Source organism: Syngnathoides biaculeatus, chromosome 7, assembly GCF_019802595.1.
Source record: "Syngnathoides biaculeatus isolate LvHL_M chromosome 7, ASM1980259v1, whole genome shotgun sequence".
Classification (NCBI taxonomy): domain Eukaryota; kingdom Metazoa; phylum Chordata; class Actinopteri; order Syngnathiformes; family Syngnathidae; genus Syngnathoides; species Syngnathoides biaculeatus.
This window is the reverse complement of record NC_084646.1, coordinates 13,096,255-13,117,647: the sequence shown is the minus strand read 5'-3', so window position 1 is coordinate 13,117,647 and position 21,393 is coordinate 13,096,255. Positions and strand designations below refer to the sequence as shown.

General features: G+C 42.7%; 2 protein-coding genes across 3 annotated transcripts in view; one reads left to right on the top strand and one right to left on the bottom strand.

Moving 5' to 3' along the window:
- Positions 1 to 15,029, bottom strand: part of LOC133503943 (leucine-rich repeat-containing protein 52-like) — a 23,610-nt gene extending 8,581 nt beyond the window's left edge. The window contains exons 1-3 of one of the 2 annotated variants that reach the window (XR_009795869.1): positions 14,946 to 15,029; positions 13,282 to 13,383; positions 3,129 to 3,266 (exon numbers count right to left, since the gene is read on the bottom strand). Coding sequence is in view for 1 of the 2 variants with exons in the window: in XM_061825965.1 (XP_061681949.1) it covers positions 2,728 to 3,266; positions 4,053 to 4,162 (649 nt within the window). In the remaining variant the exon portion in view is untranslated. Of the gene's footprint in view, positions 1 to 2,727; positions 3,267 to 4,052; positions 4,163 to 13,281; positions 13,384 to 14,945 lie in introns of those variants that run through there. The other variant, XM_061825965.1, reaches the window with a different exon arrangement.
- On the top strand, positions 15,019 to 21,393 carry echdc2 (enoyl CoA hydratase domain containing 2). Its single transcript, XM_061825968.1, has 11 exons — positions 15,019 to 15,241; positions 16,005 to 16,072; positions 16,141 to 16,228; positions 17,050 to 17,136; positions 17,248 to 17,340; positions 18,500 to 18,556; positions 18,645 to 18,707; positions 19,990 to 20,114; positions 20,993 to 21,043; positions 21,113 to 21,160; positions 21,259 to 21,393. The coding sequence occupies exons 1-11, from the start codon at positions 15,079 to 15,081 to the stop codon at positions 21,334 to 21,336; spliced, it is 921 nt and encodes a 306-aa protein (XP_061681952.1). The 5' UTR covers positions 15,019 to 15,078; the 3' UTR covers positions 21,337 to 21,393.

Sequence of the window (21,393 nt, the reverse complement as noted above, 5' to 3'; positions counted from 1 at the left end):
CAACATTAATTGGACATGCTAAATTGCCCCTAGGTGTGGTTTTGATTGCATCCGTTGTCTGTCTCTATGTGCCCTGCGATTGGCTGGCAACCAGTTAAGGGTGTATCCTGCTGCCTGCCCGTTGACTCCCCATTACCCTTGTGAGGATATTTCTCACATTACTCTCCAATGATAGTGATGACATTACCTAAAATGTTAGCTTCCAACGTTCGCGTCAATGTTACCTTACAATATTATCTACATTAGTGCTAACTTTGGATTCAATGTTATCATTTGAAGTAAATTTCATTACAGCCAAGAATACTAACTCTGAAGTTAGCTTCCAGTATTTGCTACAAGATTACCCCCAATGTTAGCTTCCGGTGTAAGCTTTAAAGTTACCTCCTATTGTTAGCTTTAGCATTTGCTTCATTAGTAAGCTTCCAACCTTATCTCCACTCTGTTGGCTTGTGAATTTAGCTTCAAACATTAAGTCTGAAGATAGTGCTAAAGTAAGACTAATGTTAGCTTCTGAGATTACCTTTAGGTGTAATTTCTAACATTACCTTCCAATGATACAGTAGTTTCAATGGCATACCAACAGATGGGGCCACAGATGGGTGACAGCAAAACAATTATACAAGACATTACTCCTCCTTACATGACACAACAAAATGTCTATATTAATGCTTGACGTAATACCTTTCCATGAAATTACTTTCAGTAAATAAAAGTTTCAATAACGTTTCCAATTAGGATTATTTCCGAAATTCCCTGTCTTAACCTCTGACAAAAATTTACTTGAAACTTTCCCAACATTAACAGAGAATATCACACCATAAGTAACTATGTTAAAGTGAGAGGAAGAGCTTTTCTATTCGATGACCCAAAGTCCTGTTTTACAGAAAATGTGCTTTGGCGCCATCTTGTTTACGCCATTATTCACTCTTTGCAGCGGGGTTCTGTCCCTGCCCCCCATGAAAAGCGAGGGATTACTGTAAATGTGGTTTAATTTGCATTAGGATTATAAATGGCCCCCAGGAAATTTTTTTCCTCCACTCTGAGGTGGTCCCCAGAGCCCAAAAGTTTGGAAAAATCCCATCGAAAGCACTTAACTGGCTTCACACGCATAAGCAGCGCTAACTGTGATGTTTCCCATCAACAATATCCCACGGGGTTTTCATGCCGTCTCCATGTAGTACACACATTTGGGATAACGGTGGGATAAGTGTGCCACTATCTGAGATTAAACTGCAGCCGCAATCGCATCATCTTAATGAGCTGACGTGACAACAAGCAATATGGAGACCTTGGAGTGTCTTTGGAATACTTTAAGAGATAGCGGCCCCTCATACGCCGGCTATTATAGATTTATTTCTCCCTGTTTGCCAAATTGGCGGAAAGACTGACACTGACATGATACTGATCCTTTTAAGTCCCACTTCGATGAGCTCTGTCAAGCCCAGGGGTGTCTAAAGTATAGTCAAGGGGGCATCTGCAGCCCATTTTGTGTTTTTTTTATGGGGACACCAGATATTCTGCTGATAAAAGTAAAGATGACCCATATCTAATGTTAGCCGAAAAATATTGATGCATAAAAATGTAGCACGGGACAATAGCCCAAAATGTACATTTATAAAAATGTAGCATTTGTATCGGTCCGTTGTGGCAAAGAGGGAGCTAAGTCGAAAGGCGAAGCTCTCAATTTACCAGTCGAGCTACGTTCCTACCCTCACCTATGGGCATGAGCTGTGGGTCGTGACCGAAAGAACAAGATCCCGGATACAAGTGGCGGAAATGAGTTTCCTTCGGGCTCTCCCTTAGAGATAGGGTGAGAAGCTCGGTCATCCGGGAGGGGCTCACTGTCGAGCAGCTGCTCCTCCGCATTGAGAGGAGCCAGATGAGGTGGCTGGGGCATCTGATTCGGATGCCTCTTGCACGCCTCCCTGGTGAGGTCTTCTGGGTATGTCCCACCAGAAAGAGACCCCGAGGACGACCCAGGACACGCTGGAGAGACTATATGTCTCTCGGCTAGCTTGGGAACGCCTCGGGATCTCTCCGGAAGAGCTGGAAGAAGTGGCTGGGGAAAGGGAAGTCTGCGTATCCCTGATGAAGCCACTTCCCCCGTGACCCGACCCGGAAAAGCGGTAGATAATGGATGGATGGAAAATGCTGCAAGATATCCCACTTTTTATTTTAAAAGATCTTTATGGTTGAAAAAAGGTCAAATGAAAGTTTGTCACGTGATGTTTTTGTTTTACATTTGAAATAAATCTAGATGTTACGTGAGGTTTTTTTTATATTTAAAAAAAAACAAGTAGTGACCATTCATTGCATGTTTTTTTTTTTTGTTTCATGACATCATGCAATTTTATTTTAAGCAACACTGATTTGAAATATCTCACTTAGGCAACCAGTACCAGCCATGTGAACCCAGGAATAAAACACAGTTCTCCTATGCCTGGAATGATTTAAGTTTGTAGGGTGCCCCCTTAAGGGACTGAGAAACTAAAACTTTCAGTCCTGCAGCTGGACTTTGTACCCAAGAATTAAATCTTTTATGTCTTCCTACAGCTCATCTGTGCATTTTCTTCAAAACATTTTTCATTAAAGGTCTCTATGTCTTTTAAGGATAAGGCTACCCATAATATAAGAAAATGTGGAAAATGTGAAGTACTGAACATTTTTTTTTTAAATGAACTGTAACTCTTTCAAGACTTTTGAACTTATTCCTTCATCCACCCTCACCTTGGAACTTGAAGCTCTCGATCTGGACCCAAAGGCAGAGGTCCTCTGTGTCGCAGTCGCACCTCCACGGGTTCCCGGTGAGTCCCAAAGACCTGAGGGCCGGCAGGCCGATCAGACCGCTGATGTTAAGGGCTGTCAGGTTGTTCCGGCTCACGTCCAAGACCTGTAGAGCCGGATTCTCGGCGAAGGCATCGGAGTGGATCTCCCCGAGACCCGGGTTGTCCGTCAGCCGCAGCATGACCAGGGACGCCAGGGGCCCGAAAGTCCGCTCATCGATCTGCAGCAGGGCGTTAAAGGACAGGTCCAGATAGGCCAGCTTACGCAGATTTCCAAAGGTGGACTCGGAGATCTCCGTCAGGGAGTTGTTGCTGCAGTCCAGGTAGACCAGGTCTGACAGGTAGTTGAGCTGCAACGCCGGGAGGTCCCCTATTCGGTTGTTGGAAATGATGAGCTGCCGAGTGGCCAGGGGAAGATCGGCGGGGAACAGGGTCAGCTCCTGGCCGGCGCACTGTACCACCAGCTGGTCGTCGCACACACACCTAGGGTTGCAAAATTCCGGGAATTTTGGAAACTTTCCAGTGAAGTAAACGGGAATTGATAGGGATAACCAGGAATTTATTGAATTGAAGGTTGGCTCTGAAAAGCGAATTTAGATATAATTTGGGGAAATATCCATTAATTTTGTGTAGTTCTATCTCTGATTACAGTTGTGTGGATGCGCTGGAGCCTAATCCATCTGACTTTGAGAGGCGGGGAACACCCCCGGCTTGTCGCCGGCCAATTATAGGGCACAAATAGACAAATATTTGCTCTCACATTGCCACCCAAGACAACTTTAGAACCTTTAATGAACCCAACATTCATGTTTTGAGAATGCGGGAAGGATGCTGAACCACCAAGACACACCTGGGGAAAAATATATTGTAGCATCATCTTGACTAAAACAGTCATAATTCATTTTTGCTCCCAAGTGGGCCCATTTATTTAGTCCCAGGTTTGTCAATTTATGAATCATCGCTCAGTCGATTGTTTTTGCTTTTGTCATGAGCGGAGATTCAGTGAGGCAAAATTTTCAAGTTACGAGCAAGTTAAGTGGAGAGAAAAAAAAAAGAGCCATTAAGTTATTGTGATGCCCTCACGTGTGGGCATTGATTTACTCTTGAATGTGATACATTTCCATGAAATGAACATCAATTATTTAATTTCCACAATTCCATAAAAAGTTTCCATTTTGGCACATTTCCAAAATCCTCACTTTAACTTCCCAAGGAAATTAATGGGAAACTTTCCGGAAATCTTCCACCCTTTTGCAACCTTACACGCACCTGTCAGGGCAGCCGGCCGTCAGGGCCGGCGAGGGGGCCGCCCCCATCACGAAAACCAACAGGGACAGGAGCCGCAGGGAGTGGGCGCCGGGCTGGCGGGGGGCACGCATGACGGGGGCCGGAGCCCGGAGCGTCACGGAGCGGGGACGCCCCCCCTGGTCATCCCGGACAGGCTGTCGGGATCCAACCTCTCGGGATCCAGCCTCTCTTAGTTAGTTAGTCCCAGGCGGGCGACACCCTGGTGGGCGAGCTCAGCGGACTTTGCCCCATCGAGCCAATGAATCACCCCAGTGGTGACTCATGCTGGTGAGTTAGTTGTCCCCGGCTGAGTGCATGACGGGGGTCGTCAGTTTCCGAGCCAGTGGGACGACCCGCGCTTACTCCTCCAATCCAGGATGAGCCGTCTTTTTCCTCCTCTTGCGCGGCACGTCTCGAGGACTGATGCTGCGCGACGCGTCCTTCCCGCTGCTCGGCTCAGTGCACTACTGATGCTCCTCAGCACGGGGCTGCCTCGCTGAGCGCCTGTGCACGTGACCACCAGCATGTGTGTGCATGTGTGTGTGTGTGAGTGAAGGGATAATTGCAGGGCTGATGTAATCAGGTGTTCATGCGTGCCCCAGAACAACTACACTTAAATGAAACACGACTATCTCTCTCTCACACAGACACGGAGCAATGAAGGTACTGCAATGCCCTCGCACGTGGGCAAGGAGAGCCGGGTCCGTCAATCCATTTTCTGAGCTGCTTATCCTCACAAGTGACGCGGAAGTGGTGGAGCCTACGCCAGCTATCTTCGGGGAGGAGGCAAGGTACACTCTGAAGTGGTTGCCAGCCGATCGCAGGGCAGGAGAACCGCAGTCGTGAGATATTATCTTTATCTTTTATCAGAATTTTATCATATCTTGAAACAGTCAGAGATTTGTCTTTATAGACTTGTTTGGTTTAAAGCAGGGGTGTCAAACTCATTTTTGCTGCCGGCCAGATTGTAGTTACAATTTCCCTCAGAGGGCCGTTATGGTGAAACCATAGAAAACCTGAATGGCCTCATCATATCCACATATGAAATTTATGAACTAGTTCTAGAATCAGAAACCAAGCGCGATGGGTTTTCAGCCATTGTTCATGTTTGGTAACACAAAAATGCGTATAATATCTCAACATTATCATTTATGATATATGAACATTTTAAATTTTGGGACATATTTACAAGAATCATGGATTTTGACACCAATGATTTGCCTTCGCGGGCCACATGAAATCAGATGCTGAGCCAGATCTGGGCCACGGTCCTTGAGTTTGACACCTGTAGTTTAAAGAATAGGAAAATAAAAAATGACACATTTTTTTCCCCCTTACAAGGAGTCCTCGGTCTACAACTGAGATCCGTTCCTACAGTAGCGACTAAACTCGAATTTCGACTGAAGTCCAATTCCACCATTAAACTCAGAATTTTCATCAAAATACTTTGTATAAAAAACAAATACATTGAAATAAACAAGATGATGTACTCAGCATTACTACTGAGAGGGGGATGGAGAAGAAGAAGGGGAGGCTGTGCTTAGCTATTGTGAAGGAACCTGGTCCTCAGTCCTCTCTAACTCGACAAGTACCAAAGAACCTTGTCTTGTGATCATTGTATCCAACACAGGAACTGAACCCTTCACATGCGCTAAAATACGAGCTTTGTCTTTAATAATTGTCACCACGGTCAACCGACTGGAGCCTTGGGTGGTGTTGGTGTCGATACTTTCTCCAATCTTTTTATGATCTTGAGCTTCGTTTCCATGGTCATGGATTTTCTTTAGTTTTCAGAAGCATTGCAAAAGACACATCTTTCTTCTTTGGGGCGATAATGTCAAAAAAGGAGGGCTAAAAATGTGAAGATACCCCCGGTGCACAAACATGGACAAGCATTAACCAGACAAAATGGCGGACGGGGGACGGGCGTTGTAAAGTCAAAACATCTTAGATCTTAACCCGAGGACTTCCTGTATAAAGAGCAGGCGGGAATTTGCGCTAGAAAGTATTTTCCCCAGCCCAGTGATGTCACTGGGCTGTGTTTCGGCCCGGCCCACAAAATCAGGGAAATCCAAACCGTGTAAAAGATGCTCAAGCAATACCGTATCTCAACAATTCAACACCACATTGTTATAAGTCTTTGCACTGGGCACTTCAAATATAATTATCGTATTTAGAAAAATAAACAGATATTTGCTTAGAGTCTCTTATGTGATGATGTTATCCCGGGCAAGAGTCTATTCTCTTTTCAATTTTCATGGCTGTGTGAATTTCCCTCTAATTTCTCTTTCTCAATCATCACCGAGCCCCAAAGCAGCAGGAGCAGCAGCGGCGGCATCCGTCTGAATACCGCACACATATACAACAGACCTCATCTCACACGCTCCACTGGCTAATTCCTCCCCCCTTCTGTCCCCCTCCCAGCGGCGTGTTGACTTCATTATGCATATTCACATTGAACTGGAGCCGCCGGTTTATTCATTAATTTTACATTTTTAATTGAATGAGTTTGGAGAACATTGGACTGGGTAGGATGTTGATTTCCCCTGTTGTCTATTATTCATGTAGTTGTTCAATTATTCCCCATAGGTTTTTTTCTTGTACTTCTGTTTGCAATTAATGATCGATATTATGTTCGGGGTTTCGTGTTTAGGATGTCTGTCATCAGGATACTCCATGCGCTAATATGATGATTTATATTTTCCTCAGACTTGGTGAAGCAGCATGTGGCTCATTGTCAAATGTTACTTTTTTTCTTTATCACAAGTAGCTGTTAATTTTATTTTTGGTGAGTTATGTTTAGTGCAAAGGGTGACAGTAACAATTGTATATTTGGCAACTCATATTTCCTCGGTTTTCGTACAGGTACTGTATTTATGGACCTCCACAGTTTTTTTGTTTTTTTTTACTACACGTGCACCCCATCCTAAGTGTGAAAATGAGTATTTATAGTGACATTAAACTCACTTATGTGTGAAAGAGCCCATGAAAATGTGCGGCGTACACTTTCCTGGTCTGGTAATTATGTAACGGCCGCAGCCATTCATCAGCATTAGGTCGCTTCATTAGCCAAAATGACAGAGTAGGGGAACGGGTGGTCACCTCAGTAAGACCCCTGAAGGCAAAAAAAAAAAAAAAAAAACAGACGAAAAATTTAAAAAGCTTAATAAGCATGGAGGGTGGAGTCAAATGACCAGCAATCATCACTTTAATTGCTGTATTCCATTTTCATCATGCAATTCTATTGTTATTTGCAATAATACAACCTGTAGCAGCTCGCTGTCGCATTGATACCAAATATGAGTTGCCAAACGTACAATTGTTTACACTAACCCTGACAAAAATGTTCGTGGGCGATGAGCCACATGCTGCTTCACCAAATTACCTGATTACATAGCCTGATGCAAAAGCTGAATGGCTGACCATACATTTTTTTGCAATAGGGTAAAAAAAAAAAAAGACCTAACCCTATGCACCACATGCTTTACCAAGTGTCGCGACAAAGGCATTATTAAACGATCATATTGTATGTAGGGCCCTGCTAATATTAAACATGAGCTTCCTTACTGTAAATAATGTTCAATTTTAAACTTGTAAGTTTATAAAAAGGATTGGGACGATTTTCGCTCCTCCTAGTTCTAGTCAGTAGAGTTTTGGACCATCGTAAAATAGTTTGCTTGTGGTAAAAAAAAAAAAAATATATATTTGCTTGACGTAGACAATATGTCAAATCTTGGGGAGACAAATCATGTTCCGTCATCTCTAGTCTATAAAAAGAAATGAATCATGTGAATTACTCCTAATCGATTAGGTTAGGGTAAGTTCTGCAGTACTTTGGACCACTTGAAAATACTTTAGGATTTGCTTGTGGTAAACACAGTTTGAATGGACCTTTCTGATGGTGATCTTAAGCTCCACCTCCTTAGCCATGTCCCACAAGCTTTGAAAATGGCGATTGAACAGAACAGGTTTGAAGGCGATTCTCTATCGTGTATTCTAGATAATATTGGGGTATGTTTTTTGCCAAATGCATCAGACATGTCCAAGAGAGGTCTACAGAGAGGTCCCAACTATTTCACGCAAGGATATGTACATAGAATTAAGATTTTGGACGGAGCAGGATGCAATGTCAGACTTACAGCGAAATGTTGGCGATCGTTGCCAAAAGGTTTGACGCCTCACAAACTTCATATTAAAATCCAACAGGATAAAATAGTGAAATCGCACTGCGCAAAAGCAGGGTGAGTACTTTTTACTTTGAAAGATCACGAGTAATATCATTGTAGTCTTAATAAGTGAGTGGGTGTATTCATTTAACTTGGCTCGTAATGGAACCCAGTGCCCTGTCTTAAAAGTCCGATGTGATACAAATGGGCAAATAGACATTTCTCTTGCATGACGTGGCGCATTTACGTATCACGAACTCGACTCTTCGGCATAAAACATGACACACTTCATTCAGCAGGTCAGTGATACTCTAACAAAGTGAAAGTTGTTCTCCTGCAATGTATAAACCACTGATAATAACTCAATCAAACGCAGAGAAGATACTTCTCCCTCACTTACTTTCGAACATACAGCTTTGTGTTTGTTATTGTTTACATTTAGTTATACGTGCGCTCTTCCGCGAGCCTTAATCCATCGTAGACAATTCGTCAACTGTGTTTTAGGCTTTGGAAAATGAATCAAGCGGGCCCCTTGTAACCTAGCCGGATATCTCTAATCATAATTGCACGTTCCCCAAGCGCATCTGAGGACCATTTTCTTCGTAACATGAACTTTTCCAAGCGCACGCTACTGACAAGCAGCATTGCTTGTGGGACAATACGGCGAGATGGGCGTGTCAAGACAGGGGTCTTAACCATGCGGCTATCTGATTGGCTATTATTGTACGAGTGATTGACAGGTCGGAAAGGTCCATTTATATGGAAACGTTTGTCACTCAAAAAGGATTGTGATTGTTCATTCTTCCTAGTTCGACTCAGTACTTAAGCAAAAGCATTTTGGACCAGTTGGAAGCTAGTCTTGAGAGATTTGCTCGAAGTAAACAGGATGCCCATTTAGTTAGATCCATAATGTTTGTTCTCCAAAAAGGATTGTGAATCTTTCCACTTCTCCTCGGCCTCATCAGTACACAGTCAGCAGCATTTTGGAACATTACCGGTAATTTACTTATTGAGTGACTTCAAGCCCCACCTCCCTCCCCATCGTGTATTGTATTGAACAGAACAATTAGTTTTGTTGTCATTTAATGTTACGTCATGTCCGTGTTATTAAACAGAACAAATTGTTCTTTTTAATAGTTAAGTTTAAGACGTCGACGCCATCATCACCAAGTGCAGAGCCGCACGTACATTCTGACTTTTCATGTCGATTTTAACGCACGTCGGCGCCCTCGTGCATGGAGCTATAACTCTTTCCTCTCGCTATAATAGCTCACTACGCTCATAACTCCTCTGCGGCCATCTTGCCTCTTCGGACCTTTCCTTCGGGTTGTTAGGGTCCTTTATTCCCCCCTATAACACGGCCACCTAGATCACTCTAATGTAATTGAAGCAAAGGGCAAGATCATCCCTCAGTTAGAGTGATTACGCTGTGTGTGTGTTGTGAATGCACGTACACGCATGCATCAGAGTGCGCGTGTGTGGGCGTGTGTTTACTCAGTCCAAAGTTGGCACATTATCCAATTCAGGAGTTAACCAAATTGACCTTTTCTATGTGGACAAAAGTAATAGGACACCTGGCATTTTCTTTGAATTTTCATTTGATTTTCCTCTTTCTGGTCAGGACTCGGAGGGCAGCATTTCAGACCAGTTTGCAGATTGGTCTTTAGAGACTGTGCCCAAACACTGTGGGGATTTAGTTGGAGACCCCTGATGTTTATTTTTTTTACTTACAGTATCTTCTAGTTCTTGTCAGTACTCGAGTAGCAGTACCTTCTAGCAGTTGGAGACACGTCCCATGTTGCTATGCCCAATTCATGTGTATTTAAAGGGAGACCTATGATGTTTGGTTCCCCCAAAAAGGGTTCCAAATCTTTCTGATTTTCTAAATTCTAAGTCAGTCGTGGAGCAAAGAATGTATCAATTTAGTGGTTTGTTTACCAAAAAAAAAAAAAATGACTCCATCTTTCTGCTTCTCGTAGTTGTAATCAGTACTTCAGTAGCAACATTTTAACCCAGTCGAAGATTTGTTTTTAGGGAATGTTTGAATTTTTATACGTCTACTGTACTCCTGATCTTCTAATTCGTAGTGACGCAGCAGAACTTTGGATCAGTTGAAGAGTTTCTATGTGTGAATTTTGTAGGAGACCCGTGATTTTTGTTTTTCAAAAAAGGTTTGGGAATCATTCTGCTTTCCCTAGTTCTAGTTAGTACTTGAGCAGCAGTATTTTAGACCAGTTAAAGACTTTTTTTAAAGAGACTTGGACCAAACAATGTATGGACTTGGTGACATTTGTATCACCAAAAAGGATTGTCAATATAGGAGCTTCTCTTAGTTCTGGTCAGTCCTTGAGCAGTACCGATTTTGGTCCATTTAGCTCAGTGGTTAGAGCATTGGTTTGGTAAACCAGGATTCGTGAGTTCGTATCCCACTGGGGCCTCCAATCCCTGACGTCAGGCAGGGCATTCGGTGTAAAAACTGGGCCAAACAAATATGTGCGTTCATCTGAGATGTCACGCTGTGGCGACCCCTAACGGGACAAGCCGAAAGAAAACTGACTTACTTACTTACTCTAGACACTTGTGGAGTGTCCCAGTACTTTTGTCCGACTGATGTAGGAGTGACTAAAGATGGTGGGGGGAGGAATCCAGTCTCTGTCCAATAAGAAATAACTTGATTGGTGACTTGTTTTCCTCAATTATCTCTCGTTATCTGTCCAAGCATCCACATTTCCCCCGAAATGATAATTTTCCGTTGTTTTGAAAAACAATACAGCAGAGGCAAAGCACTAATAGGAAACATCATTTTTAATGCACTGTCAACGGTCTGTCCCGCCTCGCTTCCGCCGAGCAAACGAGATAGTCAAAACGTGACAAGATGTCCGACACAAAGGTCAAAGACAATGTGTGAGCCTGAGGCGCAATGGCTGTGTCGTCTGACTCCTTGGCAGACACAAGCAGGAACATAGACACATGGGCAGGAACAAGATCGCTCCCTATGACTCATGTGGGCTGTCACCAGTAGGCCTCGCTTTGCCCGCCGTGCTCGACGGCCGTCTGCAGCCAGTGAGGGAGCAGGATGGGTTTTTATGACCAATCTATGATCTAGTCTCCTAGTTCTAGTCAGTATCTCGAAACAACATCTTGGAGCAGTTGGAGACTTTTCTTGAGAGACTTGTGTGAGGTAGACTGCGCAAAATTCATAGAGGATGCTTCATGTTGGTCCTCCAAATTTTACACTTGTCCTAGTTCTGGTCAATACTTGGGCAGCAGTATTTTCGACCAATGGACCTTTCCGACCTGCCAATCACTCATACAATAATAGTCAATCAGATACCCACATTGTCATAACCCCTGGCTTGACACGCCCCTGCCGCCATGTTGTCCCACAAGCAATGCTGGTTGTCAGTGGAAGTAGTAGTGGAAAAGTTAATGTTAAGAAGAAAATGGTTCTCAGATGCGCTTGGGGAACGTGCAATTCTGATGAAAGATCCTGCTAGTTACAAGGGGCCCGGTTGATTCATTTTCCAAAGCCTAAAACACAGTTGATGAAGTGTCTACGATGGATTAAGGCTCGCGGAAGACCGCACGTACAACTAAATGTGAACAATATCGACAAACACAAGGCTGTATGTTCGAAGGTAATTGAGGGAGAAGAATCTCTTCTTAATTTAATTTAATTATTATCAGTGCTTTATACATTGCGAGAGAACAACTTTCACTTATCAGATGATACACACGTGAACTGCTGAATGAAGTGTGTAATGTTTTATGCCAAAGAGTCAGGTTAGTGATACATAAATGTGCGATGTCATGCAAGAGAAATGTCAATTTGCCCATTTGTATCACATCAGACTTTTAAGACAGAGCACTGGGTTCCATTACGAGCAAAGTCAAACTTTTTCATCTGGTGAGTACGCTACTTACTGAGTTAATCACCATTGTTTAAATGCACTTGTAGAAAATTGAACCTAACTCACTTATAAATGATATTACTCATGATCTTTCCAAGTAAAAAGTACTCACCCTGCTTTACATGTGGAGTACGATTCCACTATTTCATCCTGTTGGATTTCAATATTAACTTTGTGAGGCGTCAAACTTTTCTGCATCGATCGCCAATGTTTTGCTGTAACTCTGACATTGCGTCCTGCTCTATCTAAAATCTTAATTCCGTGTACATATCCTTGCGTGAAATAGTTGAGACCTCTCCGGAGAACTCTCTTGGACAAGTTTGACGCATTTGGCAAAAAACCTCCCGCAATATTATCTGGAATACGCGATAGAGAATCAACTTCAAACCTGTTCTGTTCGGTCACCATTTTGGAAGCTTGTGGGACACGGCAACAGTAGTTAAGGGGTCGGAGCTCAAGATCGCCAGTCGGAAAGGGCTAATCTCTAGGGAAATGCTCGATGTCGACAATGGGTACATTTTGATGGAGACCCATCATGTTGGTTATCCATGAAGTATTAGGAATCTTCCCTTCTCCTTCTTCTCATCAGTACTCTGGACTAAGCTGGAGATGTCCAGTATTATCCATTGTTTTTACATTGTCCAGGTCTTACTGACCTTTTATTTAGTGTCTTGTCCAGACCCATCATGTTTGTTCTGTAGTCCTGATGACTGTGAATTTTTGCACTACTCGTTCTAATCAATACTCGGGCAGAAGTATTTTGGGGCGGCCACAGATGTGTATTTAAAAACCTGTTTGAGGTAAACAATGAGTGAAAAGTAACGCGGGGCCCATGGTCTTTGTGCTCTAAACAGCATAATGAATCTATACGCTTTTTCTTTGTTTTATTAGGCACTGAGGCAGCAGCCCTGGGGATCAATAAACTCAGTGAAGCATGCTTCATAAAAGAACTTTGTGCTCTCATGTTTGAGCTGCAGGCTTTTATTAAAAACGATCACTGTTCACCGTGCGGGTCGAAACTCTGCCATCTACGTCTGTGTCCTTGACCACAGAGCATCAGTGTCACACGCTGTCCATCAGGCTCAGCTTTTGTCTCACATACACTCTGGTAATCCCGCGGCAAGCGTCACCTACCTTCAGTTTTCCGTCTCAAACCCACGAGAAGGGTAATGGAGGCGACCTGTTGCCCCCAAGGAACCAGAACCTTGGCAATCCGTCGGGTAGCGTTTCGCTCGACTGCAACAGAAGGCGCAGACAAACGTGAGTTCAATCCTATTTTTTTCACGTCTTGATATTACACCTCGTGGCAATATGCACACACACACACACACACACACACGTCTGCTCATTCATATCACTGTCTGGATGTAATTGCATAACCTGCTAAGACCAGCTCAATAATGCATTGTCAAAGTGGCAGGCTGGTGGAAAACCTTACCGTGTGTGTGCAAATGGAGGCTCTGTTGTCGTCATTAAAAAGTGAAGTGGTCAAAAAAAAAAAAAATAATTTCAGTCCAAAGTTACGGACACTTGGGATTTTCTTACACTCTTCCCATTTATACAGTCAGTACTAAGGCGGTGTTTTGGACCAGTTGGAGATTCCCTAGGGCGCCTGGCTAGAATTAAAGGATGTATGGATTTAGTAGGAGACCTATGATTATTATTTCTCCCAAAATGTTTCAATTGTTGTGTACTCAAGCAGCAGCATCTTGGACCAATTAAAGGTGTAAATTTAGAAACTTGCCATAAATAAAGGTGTGGATTTAGTGGCACAATTATGATGTCTGTTCTGCCCAAAAAGGATTGTGAATCTTTCTACATCTCTTAGTTCTTGTCCATATTCGTGCATTTCTTGTAATAAATTATTTCAATGAAGTATGACATAGTTGTGGATAAAAACATCCATCTGTCCATTGCAACATTACCTAATCTAGTTTGAATATAAATGTATACACGTTATTTGTAATTAATTATTTCAAAAGCATGGGCCTCACTGTTCTGAGGACCCGGGTTCGATCCCGGCCCCGCCTGTGTGGAGTTTGCATGTTCTCCCCGTGCCCGTGTGGGTTTCCTCCCACATCCCAAAAACATGCAACATTAATTGGCCACTCTAAATTGCCCCTAGACGTGATTGTGAGTGCGGCTGTTTGTCTCGATGTGCCCTGCGATTGGCTGGCAACCAGTTCAGGGTGTACTCTGCCTCCTGCTCGCTGACAGTTGGGATAGGCTCCAGCACTCCCGCAACCCTTTTGTGGATAAGCGGCAAAGAAAATGGATGGATGGATGTCATTATTTTACAGTTTATTTATTTACTTTTGGCACTTCTGGTCCCTCTTGCTGAGTGCTCAGAATAAATAAATAAATATTGAAATGAATAACTATTAATTAAATACATATTGAAATGATTAAAAATGGAAAATAATACAATTATAATACAAAAATAATCCAAATCAATGAATACAATTTGAAATGAGCAACAAAAATTGAAATCAATCAAATATTGCAATGAATAAATACCGTACATAGGGACTGAAATAATTCTATAGGTTATTTATTAATTTGATTGTTTATTATGTGTTTGTTTTTGTCACTCTTTGTCTGCCATCCTGGGTGCACCAAAACCATTCAAATGTGTCAGTTCTGAGGCAAAAAGTTCTTTTTGAACATAATGCGTAACAGTTTATGCTTAGTTGTCTCTTCACTACTTTTAAAACTAATAAGACACAAAATATATGAACAATTCAAATTTACGCTGTAAAAAGGAAACGTAGAAGTAAAAAAAACAACTAAAGCATTACCGATGCGGACCTGCTAGCAGCTAGCAAATGATTAGCAGCGGGAGCTTCACAAGCTCCTCCTCCTTCCCTGAAGTAAGTGACGACAGACTTGTAGCAACTTTGCGGAAGTGCGTCATCCTCGGCGGAAGACAGCATGTCGTCGCTACTTTACCGCGGCCTGTCGCCGTCGCTCGGCGGTTTGCGAGGGATCGTGGCCGGCTTCGGTGGCGCACGGGGGTGCAAGCGGCACCGGCACACGGAGGCCGGAGGTGGCGCCCAGGAGGTGGAACTCAAGAGACTGACCGGGGACGACGAAGGTAGGACTGGCCGCTCGAGTTCGTTTTTATGTCAAATAACCACATTAACCACGAGGGCCGACAGTGAATGAGTTTTAACTTGGAGGGACCCAAGTGATGATAAACTAGAAAATAGGAATACTCTAAAGAGTAGAAAACTAACTTCAACTTCTAGTGCTTTGGCAGCAGAATTTTGCATCACCATACCCTTCATGTTCGTTCTCCAAAAACAACACACGGATCACAAATTATTATTATTGTCTGTGCTTTCAATTTTGAATATGACTTGTTCATTTTTGTTAATTAATGAAATGTTTAAAATAATATTGTATAATATAAAGCAGTTATACTGTATGTTTGTAAAGTACAAGGAGTTTTGTTGTCTTGGAAGTTGGCCAGAAACAAGTCATGTAGCCCGTTCAAAAAGGTTGGTGACCATTGATTTGGAGACTTGTTTTGACAGACCTGCTTGGGGTAAACATCCATCCGTCCGTTTCCTTAGCTGCTTATCCTCACATGGGTAGCGGGGAGTGCGCCAGCCTATCCCTGTAGAGACGTTTTAGAGGTGTGCGGATGTGCTACTCGCCACGGCCAGAATTTGGCAGCTGTTAATTTCAATGTCATCCATTTCCACTTCAGTTTCCAATTATTGACTTTCGTCAAACATTGACAACACGCAGCAAGCTAACGAATCATTGACTCAAATGATTCCACACTCTTTGAAATTCTCGACTTAAATAATTCCACTTTCAATGTGCTTTGTTGTTGTCGTCGTGCTTTTCAGGTATTGTGGAAGTGTTAATGCGCAGACACGAGGCCCGAAACTCGTTGGGCCATGTGTTTGTGTCACAGGTGCGTATACATAAACACACTCACAGACACACGTGTGGATGGACTTGAGGAAAACTTTGTTTGAGCAGATGCGGACGCTGGTGTCCACAATGGCCGACGACTCGAGGGTGCGCGTGGTTGTCTTCAGGAGTTTGGTTCCAGGCGTTTTCTGTGCAGGTGAGCGAGGAGAGTGAAAGCTGTCAATATAGTTTGGTTAAAATTAAAATAATAATAATAAATAATAATAAATAGTTTGAAATTCAAATCTCACCATTTTGAGGCATTTAAATATATATAACTTACATAAAGGTTTGGTTTGAAATTCAAGTTGTTTGACTTTTTGCTTTTCAAGAAAATGTTTTTTCTTTTTTTTTTTTTTCTTTTTTTTGTAGTTTGACTCTCCAGGTGTATTTTCCCAGAATTTTGGGTTTTAAAATTAGTTTGACTTGACGATTATTTGAAAAATTCCAAGTGTCATACTTAGCGGGCACATTCCTTCCAAAAATGTTGATTTGAAATTAAAATGTTTCAAATTTTGAAAATATTGGTTTGAGTTGAAATTGTTTGCCTTTTGTTTTTCAGGTCTTGGATTGAAATTGCTAAGCTTTGGCGCAACCTTTTCCAGAAAACTCTGTTTACACTTGTCATTGTTTAACCTTTGAACATTTTGACTTTAAACTGACATGAGTTTGACTTTTGAAATTTTTTTAAATTTTAGTTTTTGGACTTTCAAGGCACATCTGCCCCTTAAAAGGGTGAAAAATCAGATTTGAGTTTTGAGTGGTTTTTTTTTTTTTCTTCCCATAAAATGTTGGTCCAAAAATGTAAAATTATTTTGCAAATCATATTTATGCCCCAATGTTTCTTTTCAAATTCAAATCTCTTATTGTTTGAGCTATATCCTTTTTCCAGAAATACTATATTTGGTTGCAAGTTTTGGGTCATAACCCCCCCATTCCATTTCTGCTGAAATTTATTTTTTTTGCTGTTCCATGCAGGCGCTGACCTGAAAGAAAGAGCCGTGATGAACAACCGGGAATCGGACCTGTTTGTGCACGGCCTGCGATCCCTCATGACCCAGATCGGTGAGAGGAGACGAAGACAAAATGTCAAATGTTTTTTTTTTTTTTTTTTGGGGGGGGGGGTTATTAATATAACAAAATGGACTCATCTTTTATTTGTACTGCGTTACACAGCCTTGTTGCCCATGCCCACCATAGCAGCCATTGACGGTGTGGCCGTGGGAGGTGGGCTGGAGCTGGCCTTGGCCTGTGATCTGCGCACTGCTGGTGAGTGAATTTTTTCCCCCTTTCAAAGCTTGGAATTTGACCGACTCCTACGAGGGATTTTGACATCTGCGAATTGTTGTGATATCCCACCAAGGGTGATGGGTCCTCACTTCATTTCTCATTGATATTTGAAGATTTTCCAGAACATTTCAGTTGAAAATAGAAACAGTTTTGACATTTTTTTGAGGGGTAGGGGGTGTGAAATTCAAATCGCTACACTTTTAATCCAATTTAGCTTTTTTTTTTAAGCATTTAATTCCAGAATTTTTAGGTCCAAAATTCAAATCATTGTTTTATTCTTTTGGAATCAATTATGATTTTAAATTCAGATTGTTTTGACTGGAGAATCTTAGTATAAAACTAACTTGACGTTTGACTCATATTTCCAGAAAAAAATAATCTGAAATCAAAAGTGTCTGCATTATGAGACATTTCCAGAAAAATGCTGGTTTTCAAATGTAATTGTTTGACATTTGAAGCATATTGTCCTAAAATTATTTGGTTTAAAATTTTAATCAGTGGATTTTTAAAAATGATCGTTCAAAATTCTAATTGTTTAACGTTTCAGAATATTAGCGTGATGGTCAAATTTTCACATTTTAAGCATATTTTTACAGAAAATGTTTGAAATTCAAGTTGTGTGACTTTAAAAAAGTTAGTTTGAAATTATAAAAAAAAATAATAAAGCATATATAAGTATGACAGGATTTTTTACCTTTTTACAATTTAGGTTTAAAATGTTTCCCAAACATTTTAATTCACAATTCTTTGTAATTAATTTTTTTTAGGCCCCGTCCCCCAATAAAATTTAAGCTAAAAATTCAAATTGTATGAATTTTGAGACACCGAAAAATGTTGGTTTGAAATTCATCTTTTTTTGCATTTTAGGCAAATATAAAATTGACTTTGGTAAATGTTACTTTGTAATCCAAATTTTCAAAATGAAATATTTTAATCGGCATTTTTCAAAAACGTGTGTTGGGGGTGAGCTGTTATCCGCCTGTGTGTGCGTGTGTGTGTCAGTCGTACGTACGATTGACTGGCCCCCAGTCCAGGTGGTCTTCACACACATTGAGCAAAATTCTACTTAGGCCTTAACGACGCTCATCATCTCCGACCTTCACTCGCCCGCTTGTTTTTTTTTTTTTTCTTCCCCCAGCGTGTTCCGCACAGATGGGCCTGATTGAGACGACACGGGGGCTGCTCCCAGGGGCCGGTAAAACGTCACGCTCCGAAATCTTTTACCAGGGGCAAAGAAAGCATTGACTTTGAGGTTGTTGTTTTTCTTTTTCTATTCGCCACAGGGGGCAGTCAGCGGCTTCCTCGCACCGTGGGCCTGGCCCTGGCTAAGGAGCTCATCTTCACAGGTGGTATCTAAGTGGCGAGAAATACAATGAACCCCCGTTCATTGCGGGGGACACACTCCAGACGCACCGTGATAGGTGAAATTTTGTCATAAAGCAAGACCATATAGAAACGTTTTTTTTAACAGTTTCATCCCTCCCACATGCTTTAAAGATTTAAAGTTCAATTGGATGTCATGCTTAAAGCCTCCCATGGCTGGAATATATTGCAGCTTCGCGTGCCGCAATAACGAGGCACTCTAAAGTGGCCACGCCACTCCAAAGTCCTTGTCTAAGAGTTAGCTGCCAAGTTGGATTCCCAGCCCCAAATTCTGTCTTGCTTTACACGATGCGCACGCACACAACAGCTGACAACGTGGCGCTCTCACATATATGAAGCATCAACAAATAGTGCACTAACGGCAATACTCAAACGGTATAATTTTGTATCACAAAGGTCTGCTAACTTATTGCTAACATGTAATTCGAAATAACAAAGCGGCTAATGGAAATCACTGCTATTTTAACAAAAACAGAGCAGCAGCGAATACGATATGATAAATAGAGCATACAACAATACTCACAGGGATATATTTGCTGTGCTCTGGACAAAAATGACAATTACTTGACAAGAGATTACCGTAATTTCCGGCCTACAAACCGCGACTTTTTCCACACGCTTTCAACCCAGCGGTTTATGCAGTGATGCGGCTAATTTGTGCAGTTTTTTTCTAACGGCCGAAAGGGGGCACTCGAGCGGAAAAGGTAAGAGTGAGACCGGTGAAATATATGTGCTGAGGAAGTGACTTTTACCGGTCTGGCTCTGATAGTGCTGCGCTCAGATTTTTACCAGTATGGTTTTTTTTTTTTTTTTTTTGGTTTGTTTCACCGGCCCTTTTTGTGTGGTGGCACTAGTGTTACCATTAGCGTGGCGGTGCTAACGTTAAACTCACTGTGTACCGTCATTGTAAATATCTCGTGTTTTAATGTGGGCACTTGTGGCTTTTACATAGCTGTGGCCTACGTATGTACCAAATTGTATTTCCCTTAGAAATGTATTGGTTGAGGCTTATTCCCAGGATGTGCACTGTAGGCCGGAAATTACAGTAATTTTTCTTTTCCAGTATAGCTCAGTGCTGCCCTCACCATATTGTGGCACAACATGGTACTACGCTGAAGGCAAATCTATTAAAAAAAAAAAACATTTTCAATTCTGCTGATAAAGCAGGCGATGCAAACAATCAACTGTTCACCGTACCCCCCAGGAAACCACAAAGTAAGCATCACTTTATATTTCCACCGACAGGGAGACGCGTGGGAGGGCAGGTGGCCGCCGAGATGGGCCTGGTGAACAGAGCGGTGCGGCAGGACCAGACGGGAGAGGCTGCATACGCGGAAGCGCTCGCCCTGGCCAGAGAGATCCTGCCCCAGGTCTGCCTCCACTGTCCCCTCTTCAGACCATTAAATCCTCTTGTCAATTTACACCCTCCCCTCCCCCCACTTCTTCACATCTTCCTCTGCGGGCTTCTGTCGGTCCGTATTTCTTCTACTCCAGCTCAGACGCCCGCAGTCGGCAAAGCCGCATTCGCGGCCGAGTAGAGAAATGGGCCAACCGCGGCGTACACACAGGCGCACTGTAAACCGAGTCAAAACATATGAAGTACAAATATCCATCCATTTTCTTTTGCCGCTTATCCTCACGAGTGTGACGGTAGTGCTGGAGCCTCGCCCAGCTGTCGACGCGCAGGAGGCAGGGTACACCCTGAACTGGTCGCCAACTAATCGCAGGGCACAACGAGACAAACAGCCACACTCAGAATCACACCTAGGAGCAATTTAGAGTGTTCAATTAATGTTGCATGTTTTTGGGATGTGGGAGGAAACCCACGCAGGCACGGGGAGAACATGCAAACTCCACACAGGCCCCCGATCGAACCCGGGTCCTCAGAACTGTGAGGCCAACGCTTGAGCAGCTGCTCCACCGTGTCACATGAAGTACAAATATTTGACATTAAAAGGAAAAAGTTTCTCAACTGAACAATAAATCCTCGGTTCCTCAAGAGGGTGACAGAACTCTTGTGTAGAGTTCCTTGGTACCAAGATGCCACCACTTGGCGTCAAACTGACATAATCGAAATCAGAAATGGTGGGCATCGGGATTTCCAGAAAATGCTAGAAAATCTGTTTGTTCATTTTAAATGAGAATTTTTCACTTTGAAGGATGTTTCCTTTTCTCAAACTGCTTTACATCTGTGAAGTGACCTTTCCTGTTTCTGCGTGTTGTTTTAATCCAAGTTTTAACCCCCCAGGCTCCCATCGCTGTGCGGCTGGCCAAAGAGGCCATGATCAGGGGCATGGAGGTACACAAGTTGGTTATTATTGTTGTGGTCGTTCTTGTGTTGCCGTGACTGACGTTTGACCCGCTCCAGGTTGACATCACCTCAGCGATGGCCATCGAGAGGATGTGCTACGCTCAGGTAAATGACGGCACCGCTCGTTTGGAATGACGACCTCTTGTGTTGGATTGCGCAGGTGTACCTAATAAAGTGGTTGGCGGCCGTATCTACAATTTCAGGTCATTCCGACGCGGGACAGACGGGAGGGAATGGCGGCCTTCATCGAGAAGAGACCGCCAAGATACATTGGCGAATAGGCTTTTTGTTTTTTTTGGAGGGGGGGAATTACCTTTTTTTTTTTTGTCTCTTTTCAA

Bases quoted from the DNA above. Each gene is read 5' to 3' on its own strand.
- echdc2 (XM_061825968.1), top strand. From the start codon at position 15,079: ATGTCGTCGCTACTTTACCGCGGCCTGTCGCCGTCGCTCGGCGGTTTG. The intron at 17,341-18,499 runs GTGAGTGAATTT...TTCTTCCCCCAG, and splicing joins CTGTGATCTGCGCACTGCTG to CGTGTTCCGCACAGATGGGC. The intron at 20,115-20,992 runs GTCTGCCTCCAC...TTAACCCCCCAG, and splicing joins CCAGAGAGATCCTGCCCCAG to GCTCCCATCGCTGTGCGGCT.